General features: G+C 37.4%; 1 protein-coding gene across 23 annotated transcripts in view; it reads right to left on the bottom strand.

Moving 5' to 3' along the window:
* SGIP1 (SH3GL interacting endocytic adaptor 1) overlaps positions 1-21,147 on the bottom strand; it is a 238,330-nt gene that overhangs the window by 16,508 nt on the left and 200,675 nt on the right. For all 23 annotated transcript variants that reach the window (XM_058303416.1, XM_058303406.1, XM_058303410.1 and 20 more), the window contains 2 exons: positions 15,660-15,771; positions 347-502 (listed from right to left, as the gene is read on the bottom strand). In XM_058303416.1, coding sequence (XP_058159399.1) covers positions 347-502; positions 15,660-15,771 — 268 coding nt within the window. The remainder of the gene's footprint in view (positions 1-346; positions 503-15,659; positions 15,772-21,147) is intronic.

A 21,147-nucleotide genomic window follows, 5' to 3' on the forward strand; every position in this document is an offset into this window, starting at 1 on the left:
CCTGTTATTGAGTTCATTTCCCAGCAACCTCATCCATTGTCTACCGATAGTAAGTAAAACAGACAATGACTAAATTGTCACTAATGCAGATTTTATAGCTCTAAATGCCTCTTTATCCACTTGAGATATTTGGTCATTAAAATATGTATAAGTAGCTCCGCAGGCACATACAGCCACTCACAAAAACTCTGAGAGCTGGGTCAAGTTCTTTGTTTGTATCCACAATCGTATTTGAGCAGTGGTAACTTTTCTACAATGCTACTCTATTGCCAAGGTTTATCCCTCATCTAGGTAGGAAGTGCTAAGCCACATATATCTCTAAAAATGTGTGCAAAATCATATTTACCAGCAGAGAAGTTGAGGATTTGGCAGGACATGTTCTAACCTGCTGAAATTCATCACCCGAAAAGTCAGTGCAGCTGGGGATGGGTTGTTGGCAAAATGTCTGGTGATGCCGGCAGGAAAGGACAACACCATTTCTCCTGTGATCTTGACAATACACCTGGCATATCAAAGCACATGAGAGCAAAGAGAGCAGAACCCCTGGTCAATATGCTGTGAATCAAAGCAGTTGTGAAAAAAACAGCAGCAGATGTATGTAACAATATTAAACAGCCAAAGAGATGAAAGGGAAACTCTCATAACTCCACTGTCAATTACTAAATCGTTTCTAACTTACCTGAGAAATCAATGGTTTGTTGTAATGCTTACCAAAAAAGTGGCTATTTTGTTGAACACATTTTGAATTATAAGAAGAAATGTGAAGCTTCTCTCTTTCTGTGGAAAAGTCTTTATATTCACCTCATGGACAGAATTATCTCCTCGGGTGGTTCTCTCTCACTGATTTCTGAATTTTTGGCAGCACATTTGAAAATATTGAATTGTACAATGTAATCACAGTGTTCACAGGAACTGACGTTAAGTCTAATGCCTGTGCATGTTCTTTTATGTACTTGTGGGGTAAAATTCTTGTGTGCTGCTTAATTAGTTTCTTATTCCCTTGTCTATTTGGTTAAAATGGTCAAATCAGTCATATAAGTTACCACAGGGATGACAGTTTGGAAAGATTATTTTAAAAAAGAACTTTACTGAGGTATGATTGACATACAATAAGCTGTACTTACTTATAGGGTAAAATACCAAAAATTTTTATGTCGTATATACCTGTGAAAATATCACACAATCAAGATAATGAACATATACATCACCCCCCAAAGTTTCCATATGCCTTTGTTAATCCATCTCCTCCACTTTCCTGTCTTTCAACTCCTCAGCCCCAGGCAATTGCTAGTATTATTTCTGTCACTATACATTGGTTTATATTTCATATAATTTTATATAAACAGAATCATAAGGTACGTTTTTTTTGGGGGGGGGAGGGGTCTGGCTTCTTTCACTCAGCTTTAATTTTTTAAGGTTCATCCATGTAGTTGTATGTCAACAGTTTATTCCTTTTTACTGCTGAGTGGTGTTCCATTGTATAGATATACCAGTTTGTTTTCTCCACACACCTGTTGAAAAACATTTGGGTTGTTTTCAGTTTTTTATTATTAAAAAAAATGCAGTGAAAATTTGCATATACTTCTCCATATGGACACATGATTTCATTTCTCTTGGGTAAGCAATTAGAAGTGAAATTGTTGGATAGTATTATAAGTGTACTTAAACTTTTTAAGAAACTGCTATTTTCCAAAGTGAAAAATATAGCTGTGTCTGTGTTTCAGCTTTTCACATCCTTATCAACACTAGGACGATCAGTCTTTTTATTTTAAACCATTATACTAGGTATTTAATGGTATCTCGTTTTAATTTGCATTTACCTAGTGGTTCACGACGTTAAGCATGTTTTCATGTGCATGTTAGCCATCAGTTATCTCCTTTGTTGAAGGGTCTGCTCAAGTCTTTTGCCAAGTTTTGAAATTGGCTTTTTAAAAATTTCTTTCATTACTGAATTTTGAGTTCTTCATATATTCTGGTCATAAGTTATTCAAAAGACATATGCTTTGCGAAGATTTTTTTCTCCCCTTCTGTGGCTTGTTTTTTTCATTCTCTTAAGGGTAACTTTTTGAAGAGCAGAGGTTTTTAAATTTTGGTGAAGTCCAATTCATCAATTTATTCTTTTATGAGTAATATCTAATCAATTATTCTTTTGGAGTCCTATCTAAGAAATCTTTGCCAAATCCCAGGTCACAAATGTTTTCACCTATCCTTTTTATAGAATTTTTTTTTACTTTCAGGGTTTACATTTAGGTTTCTGATTCATTTTAGTTCATTTTTGAATAAGGTGGGAAGCATGGCTCCAAGGTATTTTGTTGCTGTTGTTGAAAAATAATAAATAACAATGCTAACTCTACTGAATTACTTTGGCAATTTTGTTGAAATTAGTTGTACATTATGTGTGGGTCTACTTCTAGATTCTATAACATAATATATTCTGATCCACTGATCTATTTTGTCTATCCTTACCACACTCTCTTGATTTCTCTTGCTTCACAGTAGTGCCAAAATCACATGGTATTAGGCCCCCAACTTCATTCCTCTTTTTAAAGTTGTTTTGGCTACTGTAGGTCCTTCGCATTTTCATATTAATTTTAGGATCATTGTAACAATTTCTACATAAAAGCCTGCTTAGATTTTCATTGGGATTGCACTGGATACATAGATTAATTTGGGCAGAATTGGCAGCTAGGTTTTCCAGCCAAAGAACACAGTGTACCATTCCATTTTTTAAGGTCTTTTGTAATTTTTCTCAGCAATGTTTTATAGTTTTTGGTGTAGTACTCTTTACCAGATTTATCCTTCATTATTTCACATTTTCTGATGCTATTATAAATTTATATTTTCAACTGTTTGTTGCTATTTTATAGGAATATTATTGAATTTTTTTTATATTGATTTTGTTTCCTGCAAATTTGCTAAACTCACTTATTAGTTATAGTTGCTTTTTTTTTAGATTCCACCAGATTTTCTTCTTAGATAATCATGTCATCACTGAATAAAGAAAGTTTTACTTTATTTCCAATTTGGACACCTTTTAGTTCTTTTGCTTGCCTTATAGGCCATGGTTAGAACTTCCTGTGTAATATTGAATAGAAATGATGAAAATGGGCATCCCTGTCTTGTTCCTAATTTTAGGAGGAAGTAATTCAATCTTTCTCCATTGCTTATATTTATTCAGCTATAGAACTTTTAAAGATGCAATTCATGAAAATGAAGAAATTGCCTCTAAGTTTTCTAGTGTTTTTATCTGGGATGAATGTTGGATTTTGCCAGTGCTTTTTCTATATCTCCTGATAGTATGGTGTCACTCTTTTGTTTAATATTGTAATGACAATGATTGATTTAGAATACTAAATAAAATGATAAATCCCATTTGGTCAAAATATAATAATTTTATATATATTGCTGGATTCAATTGTCTCAAATTTTCTTTAAAACTTTGGTAATATAGTTCATGGTGGTTACTGATCTCTGGTTTTCTTTTCTTGTAATATCTTTGTCTGGATGCTGGCCTCAGAGAATGAATTGGGAAGTATTCCCTTCTTTTCAATTTGATGGAAAAGTAAACGTTAAGTAGGGTTTGGTAGAGTTTACTAGTGAAGACATTTGGGTCTGGCATTTCCTTGGTCAGAAGGTTTTTAATTATAAATTCAAATTCTTTACTATATATAAGGCTGCTCAGGTTATCTATATCTTCTTGCGTGAACTTTGGTAGTTTGTGTTTTTCAAGGTATTTGTTCATTTTATTTAAGTTTTCAGATTCGTTGGCACACAGCTGTTCATAAGATTCCTTTATGTTTTAATATATGTAAAATGTGTAAAGATGTCACCTCCTTCACTCCTTTTAGGGGTACTTTGTATCTTCTTTTTTTTTTTTAAACTGATCAACCTGGTTAGAGATTCACAAATTTTATTATCTTTTCCAAAACACCACCTTTTGGCTTCACTGATGTTCTCCATTGTTTTCTTGTTTTTGAATTCCTTGGTTACTGTTCTGATCTTTATTATTTACTTTCTTCTGTTTGCTTTCTTTAAAAAAAATTTCCTAAGGCAGAATCTGAAGTCATTTATTTGAGCCATTTCTTATTTTTTAACATAGGCCTTGGTTGCTATACATTTATTTCCCCCTAATTACTTCTTTAATGGCATTCCACAAACTTTTAAAAACCATTTATTTACTTCCTCCACCTCCCCCAGATGATTCTCTTGTCTGACTGCTCATTGTCTGCCTGCCTTCTCCCAGGGGCACCGGGAACTGAACCTGCGACCTCCCACATGAGAGATGAGTGCCCAATGGCCTGAGCCATATCCGCTCCCCACAGGCTGCAATGGCTTCTGGCTTGTGGCATCTGCTTTTTGGGGTGGTGTCTAGCTCTTTGTGGCAGGGGCAGCATCTGCTCATTTATTAATATTTTAGAAGGCACTGGGACCTGAAGCTGGACCTCCCATGTGGTAGGCGGGTGTCCAGCTGGTTGAGCAACATCTGCTTCCTGCATTCCACAAGTTCTTTTTTTTTTTTTAATATTTATTTATTTATTTATTTCCCACCCCACCCCAACCCCAGTTGTCTGTTCTGTGTGTCTATTTGCTGTGTCGTCTTTGTCCGCTTCTGTTGTCAGCGGCATGGGAATCTGTGTTTCTTTTTGCTGCGTCATCTTGTGTCATTTTCTCCGCGTGGGCGGCGCCATTCCTGGGCAGGCTGCACTTTCTTTCGCGCTGGGCGGCTGTCCTTATGGGGCACACTCCCTGCGTGTGGGGCTCCCCTACACAGGCGACATCCCTGTGTGGCACAGCACTTCTTGCGTGCATCAGCACTGCACATGGACCGGCTCCACACAGGTCAAGGAGGCCTGGGGTTTGAACCGTGGACCTCCCATGTGGTAGACGGACGCCGTAAACACTGGGCCAAGTCTGCTGCCCCATTCCACAAGTTCTGATGTGTCATGGTTTCATTTTCATTTAGCTCAAAATACTTTCTACTTTTGCTTTATTTCTTTTGTATCTATGTGCTATTTAGATCTATGATGCTTAATTTCCAAATTCCTAGGTATTTTCCATAATTTTTTCTAGTACTGATTTCTAATTTAATTCCATTATGATCAAAGAACATATTTTCTATGACTTGAATGATTTTAAATTTCTTAAGATTTGTTTTATGACCCAGAATATGGTCTGTTTTGATGACTATTACATGTGAAATTGAAAAGAATGTGTATAATTCCATTGCTGGGTGAAATATTCTATAAATATGAATCAGGCCTAGTTGGTTGATAGTATTTTTAAGCCCTCTATATTACAGATTTTCCATCAATTGAGAAAGAGGTATCGGAATTTCCAACTGCAAGTATGGATTTGTCTATTCTTTTGGCACATCTACTAGTTTTTATGTCAGGTATTTAAAAGCAAAACTCTATTGGGAACATAAACATTTAGAATTGTTATGTCCTCTTGAGGATTTACTCTTTTATTATTATGAAATGAACTTCTTTATTCCTGGTAATATGCTTTCCTCTGAAAAACACTTTTTCTGATATTAATATTGCCACTCCAGCTTTCATTTGATTAGCATTTGCAAGGTATATCTTTTTATACTTTTACTTTTAACCTATTTGGTTCCTTGCATTTGAAGTGTATTTATTTTTGGTAGGCAGCATATATTCGGCCCTTGCTGGATTATCCGATTTTACAATCTCTCCCTTCAAATTGTTGATAAGGGTATGTAAAAGCTATCATCTTGCCATTTGTTTTCTATTGGTTCCATTTACTCTTCATTCCTCTTCTTCATTGTTTTCTGCCTTCTTTTCAATTAATTGAATATTTTCATCATTTCATTTTACTCCTGTGCTAGCCATCAATTTGTCTCAGTTCCAAGTTCACTTTACTTCCTGCTCTGAGAGAAATTAATAATGGGCCCTTCATATATTTTTTCTTTGTCAACAGGCACAATGTTAAGTGTTGTCAGTAGAGCTTGCTGGAGAGACACAGTTTGTTTGCTAGGCAGACTCCTGCAGTGCACCTCACTCTGGAAGTGTAAGAGTATTCTTCAATGTCTGGTTCTTGCAATGCACATGGCATCCACAGTGCCTGGCTGTTGCAGCACATGTTGCTTTGCCTGGTAACACAGGCAACTTTCTTAGCACCTGGGTCCAGTAGTGCATGCTTTAGCTTCCCCAGCTCTTCCATCACCTGGTTTCTACCACGCCTGGTGGCCAGCAGCTCTCACCAGCCTCTAGATCCCTCTGGCACACCCTCATCCACTTTTATAGTGGAGACACCTTCCGTCGACAGCTTTCTCTGACAAAAGATGGGATGTAGGGAAGTGGATGTGGCTCAACTGATTGGGCTCCTGTCTACCACATGGGAGGCCCTGGATTCACTTCCCAGGTCCTCCTTGTGAAGGCAGGCTGGCCCATGCCCCGAGGAGAGCTGGCAGCCCATGCCCCGTGGAGAGCTGATAGCCCACATCCTGTGGAGAGCTGGCGCAGCAAAATGATGTAACAAAGGGAGACAAGCAGACACAGAAGAACATGCAGCAAATGGACACAGAGAGCAGACAGCAAGCAAGCGGCAAGGTGGGGGGTGGCAGATAAATAAATAAAATAAATCTTAAAAAAAAAAAAAGATGGGATGTATTTCCAGCAAGATCTGGAGAGCAGATATCCATCAAGTTCCACCAGGGCATCGGCACAGAGACTTCTCCACCATCCTGTGAGCTACTTCTGTGCCCCCTCAACTAGGTCTGGATCTCAACCAGGAGGGGAAGGGTGGGAGCTCTTCCTTGGGCACTCTATCTCAGCCCAGGAGTAAAGATCCCTCCTTATAGTTGCTATTCATTTATTCCATAGAGTTCTCTTTAGGTCTGCTTCCTCCAATCCCATTATAGTTAATAGTTTTATATTAAACTTTCTCTGCTTGAACTACTGTGGTGTATCTCCAACCTCATGAGACTCTGATATATCTTGTTTTTGGCTTCTTAGTTATAATTGTTTTTCTTTTCTTTTTTAACTTTAAAGTTTATGGCATACATCTTTAACTTACAGTCTATCTTAAAGACATATCTACTTCGCATCTTATAAAACCTTACAAAAATATACCTTCCATTTCTTCCTGTGTGCTATTATTGTCATACTTTTACATATGTGATAAAGCTTACCCTATATTACTATTACTTTTGTTTAAAGAGTCATTTGCCTTTGAAAAAGATTTAAATAAGAAAAACTTTTATATTGATTTATGTAGTTATAATTTACATTGTTCTTCATTCCTTTGTGTAGACCCATATTCTCATGTGTTAATAATTTTCCTTCTGCCTGAAGGAATTTTTTTTTTTTAAGTATGAGTCTGATGGTAAAGGTGATGCTTTATTTCACCATTTGGATGTCTGGAAATATCTTTATTTCACCGTCCTTTTTGAAAGATATTTTCTTTGGGTACAGAATTCTAAGCTAACACATCTTTACTCTTAGGACATATGTTAAAGATGTTGCTCCATTCTATTCTCATTTGCACTGCCTCTAAGAAGAACTCTGCTGCCATCTTTAGTTTTATTTCTCTGTTTGTAACATTTCTCTGGCTGCTCTCTGTCACTATTTTCAAGCAATTTGATTATGTGTGCTTTGGTGTAGTTTTCTTCATATTTCATGTTCTTGGGATTTATCATTTATATCAAATTTGGGAAAAATTTTGACCATTAGTTTTTCAAGTATTTTTCTGTTTCCCTCTATTCCTTTCCTTGGGGCCTCCAACTATACATATACTAGACCAGGGGTTCTTAACCAGGGGTCAACAAGCTTGAATTGGAAAAAATCAACTTATTATCTTTATTTTCTCTAACTTCTAACTGAAATCTAGCATTTCCTTCACTTATGAATGTACAGAATAAATAAATTACGGTATTATTCATTTCTTCTGACTGGGAAAGGAATCCATGGAACAAAAAGGCTAAGAACCTCTGTAATAGACAGTTTGAAATTGTCCCACAGTCCATTGATGTTATGTTCATTTTTATTCTTTTTTCACTGTTTCATTTTGAATTGTTTCTATTTCTATGTTTTCAAGTTCATTAATCTTTTCTTCTGCAATGCCTAATCTGCCATTGCCCCTATCCACTTTAGTTTCATCTCATATATTGTGGTTTCCAGAAATACTAGAAATTTGATATGGGGGTCTTTTTTATATCTTCCATGTTTCTGCTTAACATTTTGAACCCATAGAATGTACTTATAATTGCTATGCAAATTGTAACATCTGTGCTAGTTCTGGGTGGATTTTGGTTGATTCTTTTTCTTCACTATTGGTCATGTTTTTCTACTTCTTTCACCTTGCCTGGAAATCGTTGATTGCATGCCAGCTGTTGTGAATTTTTACCTTCTTGGGAGCTGAATATTTTTGTATTCCTATAAATATTCTTGAGCTTTGTTCTGGGACATAGTTAAGATACTTGGGAACAGTTTGATCCTTTTGGATATTGCTTTTCAGATTTGTTAGGCAGAACCAGCACAGCTTAGTCTAGGGTTAATTATTCCCTGCTACTGCAGCAAGAACCTCCTGTGTACCCTACCCCAATGCTCCATGACTCTTCAGGTTTTCCAGGGAGGCTAGTGGGAACAGGCACAATTGCCGGCCCTGTATGAGTGCTGGACTCTGCTACCTCTGTGTTTTCCTGTCCTTTTCTCAGCCTTGGGTATTTTTCTCACTCACATGTGCTAACCAGTACTTCTCTGAATACTTCAGGGGAATCTCTACAGATCTCCAGAATTCCCTTTCTGTGTAGTTCTCTGATACTCTGTCCTGAGACCACCAGCAGCCCAGACTCTCAGCTCTGTCTCCTCAATTCATAGGGTCTACTCTGCTTTGCCTGGGTTACCCCTTCCAATGCTGGGGCCTGGAAACTCTCAAAGGAAGTAAGCTGGGGCAATCATATGGCACACTTCATTTGTTTCTCATCTCCTTCACCTGATGTCCAGTATCCTGCAAATTATTGTTTCATAGAGTTTGTCCAGTTTTACACCATTTCAGGTGGAAGGGTAAATCGGTCTGTTACCGCATCTTGGCTAGAAGCAGGAACCTCAAAAGGATTATTCTTTGGGAAAAAGTAAATACGTAAAGTGAGTGATGTTTATAACTTCCCCACACATCTGAATAACTGACCCTGTTCCAGTCTGTGGTTCTAAGTTCAGGAGTGTACTTTCTAGGGAAACTGAGGTTAATAAATGAAAACTTTGCTCACATATGAATATAGGGGACTCTATTTTTGTCCATAGTCACCTTGTAGACCACGTAACTCTGAGACTGATGAGACACACATGGCTTAGGTGAGGTGGTTCCTGTTATGCATCCAAAATTGCTTTTGTGAAAAATTCCTATAGCTTCCTAGACATAAGTTAGGCTTGGGGTAAAGGTGGTGACAGGTGGGTTTCCTGAAGTTGTCATGTGTCCCTCCCTTGCTCAAATGTTATCATCCATAACTTTGCACTGCTCTGGATGAGCATTTTTGGTTTCTGGAAGTTTGCGTCTCCATCTCTTCTGTATAATATTGCTGATCTTTTAGTTTAGGTGCTAACTATACTGTCTTCCTTTCCCACTTTAGACCAATTGGTGCTGAACCTGGACTTCCCCTCAAACTGAGTCTACTCCTGGCATTTGGCAAGCAGTTTGTCAGGTAGAATATGTGGGCAGGCAGAATACTATTTGGAAACAGCAGGAGAAAACAATAACCAGTCAAAGTGCTTGTTGCGTTAGGCTTCAGCACCTACCATCACTCAGTACATTGCTATCAGTGGTGACACAAAAGTCTCTGACCTTGTAGGGAGTCTGCTCAGTTTCCTTTCCAGGTTGCTTGAAATAAGATCTAAGTGTTTGGGGGATAAAGTTTCTTTTGAAAGGAAGTCAGTGAGAGCAGGAGGTGGCATTTTATTAAGTCAACAAACATTTCTTGCCTCTTAAACCATGTAAATTATTTTTGAGTGAGGAGGCTATTTAAAAATAAAACAGCTCCTGACTTTAAAGAGCTAACAATGTCAAGGGGAACGAAGGAGAAGGGCAGATGCCAATACAAGCAGCACTGAGGGTCCTCAAATGCACTACATTTTGGAACTACAAATATAAGAGCTAGTGCTAAGTTGATCTGAAATTTCCTATATAAAAACCTTAATGAGTATCCTACCAGCATGCAACATAGCTACTTTTCATGTGAGCTCAAATTATGTAAATTTAAAATAGTGTGATAAGTAATAATAAACTCTTACTTTCTGAATAAAATTTGAAATCATTTGAATCCCCACAAATGAGGCATTTGTCAAAAGTGGAAAAATCTCAAAGTTGGCTCACCAAGTGAATTATAAACTGGGTTCTCCCTATTGCTAAGGGCGGTACCACATTAGCTGGCCATTTGAATGACTAGAGGTCCACAGGAATGCAGCTCGCACATAAAATGTGACCCCTTTTACTGTTTTGATAACCAATCCCACAGCCTTCTTTTCAAGCATTCCTCTGTGCACGTGCAGTGTACTTTATTTGTAATCTCCTTCCACTGGCTCATCTTCTAGGCAAAATCCTTTCAGTATTCGAAGCCTCAGTTAAAAGGAAGCCTTTCTGAAGGCCTCCTCAATACCCTCTCCATCCAGCCTTCTTTAGTTTTTTCTTTTTCAAGGTTCTTAGAGAAACATGTATCGATCCTTTCTGGAAAATTGTTTTGTAGTTTCTTGCACAAATATTACCTACTATTGTGAGGGCAAGGATTATTATGCCTTAGGTTTTGTTTCTAGAGAGGTAAAGGTACATACACAGAACCCAATACAGAGTGGAATGCAAATAAATGTCTTAAAAACAAATTCATAAATTTAACAATTATATATTAGATGCCTATATACTGTATCAGGCACTGGAACGGGCAGTAAGAAAGAGGACAAACATAGGCCTTGTCCAAACTTCCAGGGAAGACACTATATAAATAATTAAAAGTATGATGATAACAGGAGGAACGGTTTTAGCTAAGAAAAGTGATATTTTTCTCAGGGATTAAAGAATGAATCCCTGGCCCTTATTTTTTAGCTCCAGGGTTGTTTAGACAGCAGTAGAGTAGCTTATAGCAGGAAATGTGTTTCTTCAGCCAGCCCATAGCTGAAGAAACACATTTTTTTAGCACTTGAAATATGGTTAATGTGACTGAGGAACAGAAATTTTCAATTTAGTGAATCTACATTTAAATTTAAGTAACCACATATGACTAGTGCCTACTGGACAGTGCAGGTCTGTGCCCTCATCTGACTGAGAATTAGGTGATGTGGTATATGTTGAACACCAAGGTAGCAATAATAAGTGCCCAGTGCATGGTCCTCCCTGTCCCATGCAGCTGAAGAAAACCACACGAAAGAAACCTAACTTCCATATGAGTGGAACAGCCCACCCACTCTGTGGGTAAGGGGCTGGAGCACCTTTTCAAGGACAGGCCTGGAGAAAACACCCACAAGAACTCTATGAAGTGGAGACAATTAAAGACGGCATGTGAGAATGTTTGCCACATAACTACATTTTAATTATTACATTTCCAAAGCATTCAAACCCTGCAGAAGGGCCCTAGAGGTCCTCAGAAGTACACTGGGGTCTGGCGAGAGACTAAGCAGGTGACCCAAGCAATGGACTTCTTTCCATCCAGATCATGCCACACTTGGTTGCTTTCCCTGTTAGGGCTCTTCTGTTACAGAGTTTGAAAACTACTTCAAGCTCCTGGGAACAAACTCTGAAAACACTGCCCACAAATGTAAAACTCAGTGACCCTAGCATCAGCATAAGGAGTTCTCACCCTATGAAACTACTGAGAAAGACTTACATGGCAGAATATCTGTTACAGATGTTCTGAATACTCAAGGAAAGAGTGTTTAGTTATACCTGCATGGATTGTATATCAGAATATATAATAATTAAAGCAGAAGAATTTTGTTTCCAGTGTATGGTCTGAAAACACACAGGGAAAGTTTTGACACAGGATGAGGGGGGATCACAGGCAAAAGCAAATCCAAATGCCTTTTCAGCATTATTTCTCTATTTGTGCTGTGGTTGGCTCTTTTTCCACTTGACCGAACTGGAGTCCTTTCCTTGAAAGTGAATCACAAAGGGAAAGCAATTAAAATGATTCACTGCCTGGAGATGAAATAAAATATAGAAAAATATCACTTCATGATCTGCTCATAAATTTTAGAGCCCATAATTCCAATGAAATGTACTGGTTCTCCCATTGATCAACATACAGGTTATCACACAATTATTTATGGAAATATAATTGAAAACAGATTCAATATATATATAGCCATCTACAAGTCAAAGGCTCAGTTAACTTGGAGGGGCATAGTAAAAGCACTAATATTAATTTGGCTCAAGTGTCCTATAGTTGGGGTGTGAAGATCATGGACACCAGGCTAACTGGTGCAGATATCCCCACACATCTGTCATAGTGTTGTGGAAGAAAGAAAAACAGAATGAAGATACTCTCTGTTTTCTGGTATGGGCATTGTCCATCATAATCTTTTTGCTAGTTATCCTGGTTGAGTCCAATGAACTGGAGAGCAGGTGTCATCTGCAACTCCACCAAGATTCAGGGCTCAACTGGCATATGAACAGCTGAAACATTTAAGTCTCTGGGACATATACTTAAGAGGTATAGTATTAATTATATGTTCAAATAAAAGGGGCAGAAGAACTATGTGTGGAAAATTATAAATGAGTCTAAATCTGATACAATGGGGAAATAGGTTACAATATATTCCAAGGTAAAGCCCACGAATGGGGTGCCGATTTCCTGGGTTGTCTGCTCTGCCTATAGTATCTAGATGTCTCTAGAGCCATCAGGAACACTGTTTTCTGTGGCAGTCAGTGAGATCCTCTTGAGACATGCACAAGTATAACCTCTGGAATGACCTCTCAACTCACTTTGATATTTCTTAGCCATAAAAATTCATTTGTATTTAATATTCCCCCTTTTGGTCTAGGTCTTTTTTCCAAATGCATCGCTAGTTGGTGCTTGATAATAATCCCTCAGTGTCAGGGAGGGTCATTCCCTGGAGTCATGTCCCATGCTGGGGGTGGGGAAGGTAGTGTGTTTATATGCTGAGTTTGGCTTAGAGAGAGGTTATATTTGAGCAATAAGGAGGTTTTCAGGAAGTAACTCCTAGGCAATATATATTACTAGGCCAAGTTTCAATTTCACAAGAACAAGGTTCATAAGTACAACCTTCAATATCAATGGCTTGGAGTACAATATCAAGGCTATGTCCTCCTTTGCTGGAAACTGCCCGTGTACTTTAGAAATTCTTGCCATGTTGTTAATGGGGGAAAGTGTGTGTGGGGAGAGTGGGGTATATGGGAATCCCCTATGTTTTTGATGTAACATTTATGTAGTCTAAAGCTTCTTTAAAAATAAAGGAAAACAAAAACAGAATGAAGAAGCCCACGGGTAAAGCAACAGGCCCGTAGGTGACACCATTTATTGGGATTCTTATTTTTTTTAGTTATTAAGGACATTTCAACTTCCTTTTCCAGCAAATCCATTCATTCATTCCTGTGTGATTCCCAAGGTTTTTTACTCAGGTACATCAAACTCTTCACATATCTGACTGTGTTTCTGCCCACTTTTCTCAATTAAGGTCAGCTTGAATTTTCTAAGGTACAGGTCAATCAGTAATAAGTTGTGCTTAGAATTGATATGACAGACAGTTATGACAATTCTTTTTTCAAACAAGATTCTATAGAACAAAAATGTATGTATAAAGTCTATGCAGAGGGAAGCAGACTTGGCCCAGTGGATAGGGTGTCCGTCTACCACATGGGAGGTCTGTGGTTCAAACCCCAGGGCTCCTTGACCCGTGTGGAGCTGGCCCATGCGTAGTGCTGATGTGTGCAAGGAATGCCCTGCCATGCAAGGGTGTCCCCATGTAGGGGAGCCCCACACACAAGGAATATGCCCCATAAGGAGAGCCGCCCAGCGTGAAAGAAAGTGCAGCCTGCCCAAGAATGGCGCCGCATGCATGGAGAGATGACACACAAGATGATGCAACAAAAAGAAACACAGATTCCTGTGCCACTGACAACAACAGAAGCAGACAAAGAAGAACACGCAGCAAATGGACACAGAGAGCAGACAGCGGGGGTTGGGGGTGGAAGGTGAGAGAAATAAATTAAAAAAATAAAATAAAAGAAATAAAGTTTATGCAGAACCCAAGCTCATGTCATTTACTTGCACTGAGTTCAAATGCATCACTGGATGACGTAATTTCTCTTGATACATGGATGTTTTGAAGATGAAAGAGAAAGAACATGGGAAGAAACAAGAGTCCACAGTGTTTGTTCCTCTACAATATTCTGGACCTCTAATAAAACTCAGATGTCATATAAAGAGACATGACATTTAAGGAGGTTGATAGATCCCAGTGACTGGATAGACACTAAAGGTGGAGTTTCTAATTATATTAGTTTCTCAGCATAATACTGTTAAGTTTAAAAAAATTATTAAAAAAATAATCTAGTGTTTCTAAAGTGTAAAGAGGATTTATGATAAGTTATACAGATTCTCACTTAAAATATCTGTGGCAATTCAGGCTCTAATTATACTTAATCATCACTGTTACAAAAACTTTGATAAAGTAATCTCGTGTTTTAAATGCAAATTATTTTTTTCTATATTTCTTATTGCCATAGGTTTTCCTATGCCCTAGTCCTTGTAAGTTAAAAAAAAAAAAAAAAGAGTAATTATTCCCTCACCTAGGTATGCCCTTTCTTTATCCACCAAATTCAGACTTGGAATTATACTGACCTGCTTAAAAACCAAAACCAATTTGGTTAGGTGTTTAGTTTTTAGTGTAAGCCAGTAATCACCCTTATGATTTTTTTTCTTTTTGATAATGAAGGCTTTTTGAAATTGATAAATGCTATGTACCATCTGTATGGAAAAATGTATATATGCACACCCATACAAGAGATGCAGCCTAGTTTCAGGGAATCCACAGACTTCAGGAACTCCTTAAGCATTCAGGTCAAGTCTATAAAGCAAATATATTCAATGACCACTGCTGAATGCATTGGTAGTATGTGCTGATAAAAGTGAAATCAGGCCTGTATACATAAAGGTGGTGCATTTTTCCCTAGAATTTTTACTTTGCCCTGATTATAATGGTCTGTTGCCAATTTTTTCCTTACCAAGTAAGGGTAGCAGATAACTTGTTCACTTGCTAACCTGGATGTTTTGGGAAGGTGTTTTTTAATTTCAGTTTCTCAGTCCAATATACCATTGTCCAATTTGAATGTGGCTGATTCCCATCCAGGAATAATTAAGACACTAAGAGCCATGATCTGGACTTCCCCTTCTCTGAGATAATAAATTTTCTCAGTGTTGACAGAGTTGTGTTGGGGTTTTCCATGGCTCATAGCCAAATGCTGAACTAGAGATTCCTGGAGAGTAAGATACTAGAGTAATGGAACTTTTGGACACATTTTTGAAATCAGTGAATTAACCTTCCTAATTAAGTTTTCTTCTCTATTCTAAGTGTGCTACCTCTTATTTAACTGGGTTTTGTTTTGCTTTTAAGATAAGGAAGGGATTATTTAGTATGTCCCCCACTAGATAGGATAGAGCTTGGAAAATACTGTGCATCGAGCCCCAGGCTTACTTGCTTGGATCTGCTCCTTTGAAGTAGGCATTGACCGATTCTGTAAATGCTGCTGCAACAGGGAGGGTATCCTGGGCTCCCATGGTTAGGGGACTGGGTCCCCTGGAAGAACCTGTATGAAATGAAAAACTTTCATTTATTATGGGCATAGGAGTCATCCTAGTATCTCTGGAGCTAAAAGCTCATTAAAGGATTAATCAATGGACTCTATTACTAAAAAAAAGGTAATGTACTAAGAACCACAACTCTGTATATTCAACATAGAGCCCAAGTATTTAAAGGAAATATTTGGCTGGTTTACAGACAAAGAGACTAAAAATTATCCAATGATGAATTTTGCTATAGAAAAAAATCCAAGCAGAACAAAGTCATAGGAAATTTTGGATATTTTTCATAAAGCACAAGGCAGTATTTGCATGACAGTTTGTACAGCAGGTGGTTAGTGAAGAAAGTCATTAAGCTCTCTTAGGAGAATTCACCCTATACCATCGATCAGACTCAAAACTTTGCGTTTCTTCATTTTCAAGAGACACGCTTGACTAAGTGTTAACATGTTGTACATTGTCCTTTTCTGGGTTCTTTCACTTTCAAGAACTGCAGTTATTATCAAACTAAGTTAAGCTCAAGTTTACATGTCCAAAAAGATACACAACCTATAAGTATTTCATGGACTTAACACAAATACATTGGTACATAAATGTACCAATTTATGCTACTAAAAATAACAGCTGCTCTCATGTTTATTGAACTCCTATGTACAGGCACTGCACTGCACTAGGTGCCTTACATGAATTTTCTCATTCAAGACCCACGTGTCAGGCCTGCATGATAGGCATTGTTACTCTCATTTTACAGAAGTGGAAACTGAAGCTCAAAGAGGCAAATGATTTGCCCAAGATCATGGGGTTAGTTAAGGACAAAACTAAAATCGAACCTAGATTTGCCTACTTTAAATCTCATCTTTTTAGCACTATACTATACAGTGTGTCTAAATGAAACATTTTCCTGTATTTGTTGGACATAACATGCAGCTTCCACAAGGAGCAAAGTTTAGAATTATCTTGCTATTAACCTTTAGGCATGGTACTGAATAGTAAAATTTTAGTGAGTCCAAGGTATTTAATTATGTCCCAGCCTCAATGATTCCTTTTCTTACCCAACAAAACTAATTTAGTCCTCTCCACACCAGGCAGACACTACTTCCTTTGATGTAATACTTGTTTTCTTTTGCCTTCAGTAATCTTTGTTTCCTTCTTCAATTATTAAAAATCTACTTTCGAATGCCTCCCTCCTCAATGATGTTCTCCTTGACTATTCTAGCCCATGCTAGTCTCTCCCTTCTCTCTTCCCTTTTATTTTAATACCTAGGAATGTATTTTCTTTCCTTGTATTTTAATACTGTATGTCAGAAACTTTGGTAGGTGCTGGGGATTTAAACATAAACATTGTTCTTGTCTTCAGAGATTTACAGTTCAATGCACTAGTATCATTGCCAATATCATCATCATCATCATCATCATCCACTACCAGCATCACCTCCATCCCTGTTTTAGTTTCCTAGCTGGCAAAACAAATACCACGCAATGGGTTGGCTTAAACAATGGGAATTCATTGGCTGCCAATTTTGAGGCTAGAAGTACAAAATCAAGGCATCATCAAGGCAATGTTTTCTCCCAGAAGACTGTGGCCTTCTGGGATGGCTGATGGCAATCTGTGGTCCTTGGCTTTTCTGTCACATGGCAATGCACATGGTGACCTTTTCTGGCTTCTTCTGTTCTGACATTCAGCTTCTGGATACTCGATCTGGCTTTTTGTCTCTCTTTCTGACTTCCACTCTGCTTACCTAGGACTACAGTAATAAGGATTAAAGCCCAAACTGACTCATTTGGGCCACACCTTGATTGAAGTAACAAAGCCCACACCCACAGGAATGGATAACGTTTAAGAACATTTTTTTCTGAGGTACCTACTCCAAGGCACTGGAATCCTCATTATTTGTTGCATAGCTATGATGTGTTTTATACCCAAACTACATAAAAATTTATGAAATAAGCATTATATTCACTTTGGAACCAAGGCTCAAAGAGTTTATATAACTTGCTCAGTATTTCATAGCTGGTGTGCAGAAAGGCTAAGATTAGTCCTTAGGTATATGAGTTCAAAGTTGAGGCTCTGAGCACTATATTGTTTTGCTCCCTTAGCAGAGGACAAATCAACTATGACAGTACCATGAGTCTTATGTTGAGTCTTATGGTGGGTCCTAGGAGTATGTATGTCTAATTCTTTGCTGCCCACAAGACTGTAAATTTCTAGAAGGACATGAGCTTCTTTTATGGGACCTCCACAGTCCCTAAAACAGAGCCAGGATTATACTGACCTTTCATTAAAAAGATGTATGTGGTATGTTGGTGAATAAGTGTTGTATGGGAATTCTACACATGTGCCTGATTGTTTTTTAAGTTCACAACTTCTGTAATAAAAATATATTTTTAAAAAGATGTGAATTATACATTGTTGTATCTCAGAAAGGTAAAGTTTATGACCAGTTGGAAATGAAGAATGCACACTAAACAGAAGTCATTATTTTGTAATAGTAATGCTTGATTTACTTGCTTAATTATTCGTTCAAATATTTATTGAGTGACTACCAGGTAGTGGAGAAGGATGGTTTCCCTAACTGTTGGTTAAAGCTGGGCCAGGGTGGTGAGAGTGTTGGACTCACCATTATATCAAGGTCATAAATAATTTTATGACTATTGCCACATTTTAAGATAACACAAAGGTTATCTTAAATAATGGCAGATTCATTGAAAGTAATCAAAGTTACCTCACAATTTTAGAACACTGAGCTGAAACTGAGAAGGGAAAGTCCAACAAGAACAAATGTGAGATTCTTATATATTGAGGTAAAATCTTAGTCAAACAATTGTGGTTTTGGGAAAACTGACTTTGTAAAAGAACATGTGGACATATACTGGGGTTTTAGTTGGTAATCAACTCTCCTATGTTGGATTCCAGACATGTCATCCAGCTTGGGCTGCAGCAATAAATGAGCAAAAGACAGCTCACTGGAAATGATGGTTGTGCTGCTTTTTGTTTGCGTACTTTGTTTTAAAGCTCATCAGATGCCAATCAGAAGATTTATCACAAGCTAAAGACCAAACTCTTCAGTGTAATTAAGTATGAAACCATCTGTAGTCTGATCCAGGTCTTTCATGACTTGCCTCATCCTGCTGAGCCAGCAATCCCCTGGTGTATCTATGTTCACCTCTGTGTTATATATTAATAGTTCTTGTTTTAGGTTTAATCCACAATGCCAGGGGAGGAGAAGCACATCAAAACAACAAGAATTACAAAGAAAACTTTTACTTTAACGGGCTCGCTGTTTACAAATCTAATTTCTTCATATTCCTATGCATTGCAATATTCCATTTTACTTTTTTCACTTATTTCATAATTTACTTTATTGCTAAATGGTCTACCACTGTATATTATTCTACATTCTCCAGTGTTTGGGCCGTTTCTAGGTAGTAATTATTCTAAATCCTTCTTTGTACAAATTTGTCTTCTTTTCCTTTCTAATTATTTCTTTATGATATAGTTTCATTCCTGGAAAGTGACCAAACAAAAAAAGTAGATCAATTTCTCATTGCTAAGAATGCCAGATTATTTTGCATAAATATCATACTCAATTAGAATGCTATTAGTAATAGCATTTCCCCGCAGTATCTAAATGAGTCTTTATTTAACAGGATTATTGGAAAACTGGTTTAAAACCAGAGAAGTGAAACAATATGATGAGAAATTTGAATACCATGACTTAAGAGCACTAAGAGAGGCCTGAAAATTATTTCCAGTATCTGAAATAATATTACCAGACAGTGACTCTGGAAACCAGGGTTCAAGGCCATACATGTATAAGTTAATAGCTCCATGACTTCTGGCCAATCAATTAATCTTAGGTTCTCTCGGCCATAAAGTAGAGGAAATAGACCACATAAACTCTATATTTTAGGATCTTATGATTTTAAACGGTTAAGAGGAATTAAAACATTTTCAATAGTAGGAACAACTTTCTAACAGAGAAATAGGCTCCCTTGAAAACAGTATCCCTTCCCTGGAGGACTGGGTGATTACCTATTTTCTGAGCTCCCTACAATGTGCAAGATGGTAGGACATACATAAATAAGCTTTTCGGAAATAAGACAAACATGGAAAACTAAATAACAATAAAATCATGTAAACAAGAGCTCGGCAATAGTTCAAATGTCAGCGTCATGAGATGATTTAACTGCAAGATTAAATTCCAAATAAGTGGTGTAGGTGTTACTGTTATAGGAGTAAACAAAAGAAAGCTTGGGTTCTGGAATCATATAGACCTGGGTGTGAATCCTGCCTCCTCTGCTTACGAGCTGTATGACAATGGGGAAGCTATTTAACCTCTCTGTGATTCAGTTTTCTCAAATTTCAAACGTGGATAATAATAGTATCCACCTCAAATGCTGGTGGCAGACATTAAATGGGATGACACTGTAAAGTCTTTAACATGGTAGGCACTCATAAAGCATGTAACTATTGTATTTGTACCATTATTTGTCAGAGTGTGCTTCACGGAGTTTGTGTTATGAGTTTGTTCTTTGAAGGAGAGTAAGCTTTTAAGTAGAAAACAAGGGGATGATACCATAAATGGGATTCTTCACTGAACATAGAGATAGACTAGACTTTTCTGATTCCTTCCATCACTAAAACTCTGTCAAAAGAACAATACATTCTATGCATGCATTCCTGATTTTTCAGGTTACTGTATCTGTTTAAATTGCCTGATAACAATAGTTGGATCAATAGGAGATAAAAGTTGCTTCAACAAACATTTGTTTTAGTCTTCACTCAAATGTGAGTTCCTGCCATGATCTGGCATTGTGCCAGTTGTGGGGATACACTGAATGCCTGAGACCTGTCCTTTCACAGAACTGATAGCAGAGAAGGGAAATACAATCCTAACTACAACTGAAAGATCTATGCTAGGTTAGAGAGAGTTTAATATGATCATTATTATATTATTTCTGTTAACAATATTCTATAAAAAGTTCAAGGTAGAGACAGAGCATTTATTTTGTGGTTCTTGTTTGTCCTTCAAAAATACCAAATATCAAACACTAACGTGACATAATGATTTTCTTATGTTGAAGGGATAAACGCATTCAGCATAATTATCTCTATTTCACTAGCCTAAGTTCACTCTGCTAGTATGTGGCAAAAGTGAAATTCAATCCTAGGTCTCCAAACAGCAGCAGTAACAGCAACTAAAACTTCTTTAATTATTGCTGCATATTGGGAACCATTCAAGGTGCTCTACTTACATTAACTCTTAATCCCAATAATAACCCTATGAGGTTTGTACCATTATTCTTTCTATTTTACAGATGGGGAAACTGAGGTTCTGAGTCATTCAGTAGTCTTGTCCACAGACACCTACCTAGTAAGTAGT

The sequence above is a fragment of the Dasypus novemcinctus genome, chromosome 9, assembly GCF_030445035.2.
Source record: "Dasypus novemcinctus isolate mDasNov1 chromosome 9, mDasNov1.1.hap2, whole genome shotgun sequence".
Classification (NCBI taxonomy): Eukaryota; Metazoa; Chordata; class Mammalia; order Cingulata; family Dasypodidae; genus Dasypus; species Dasypus novemcinctus.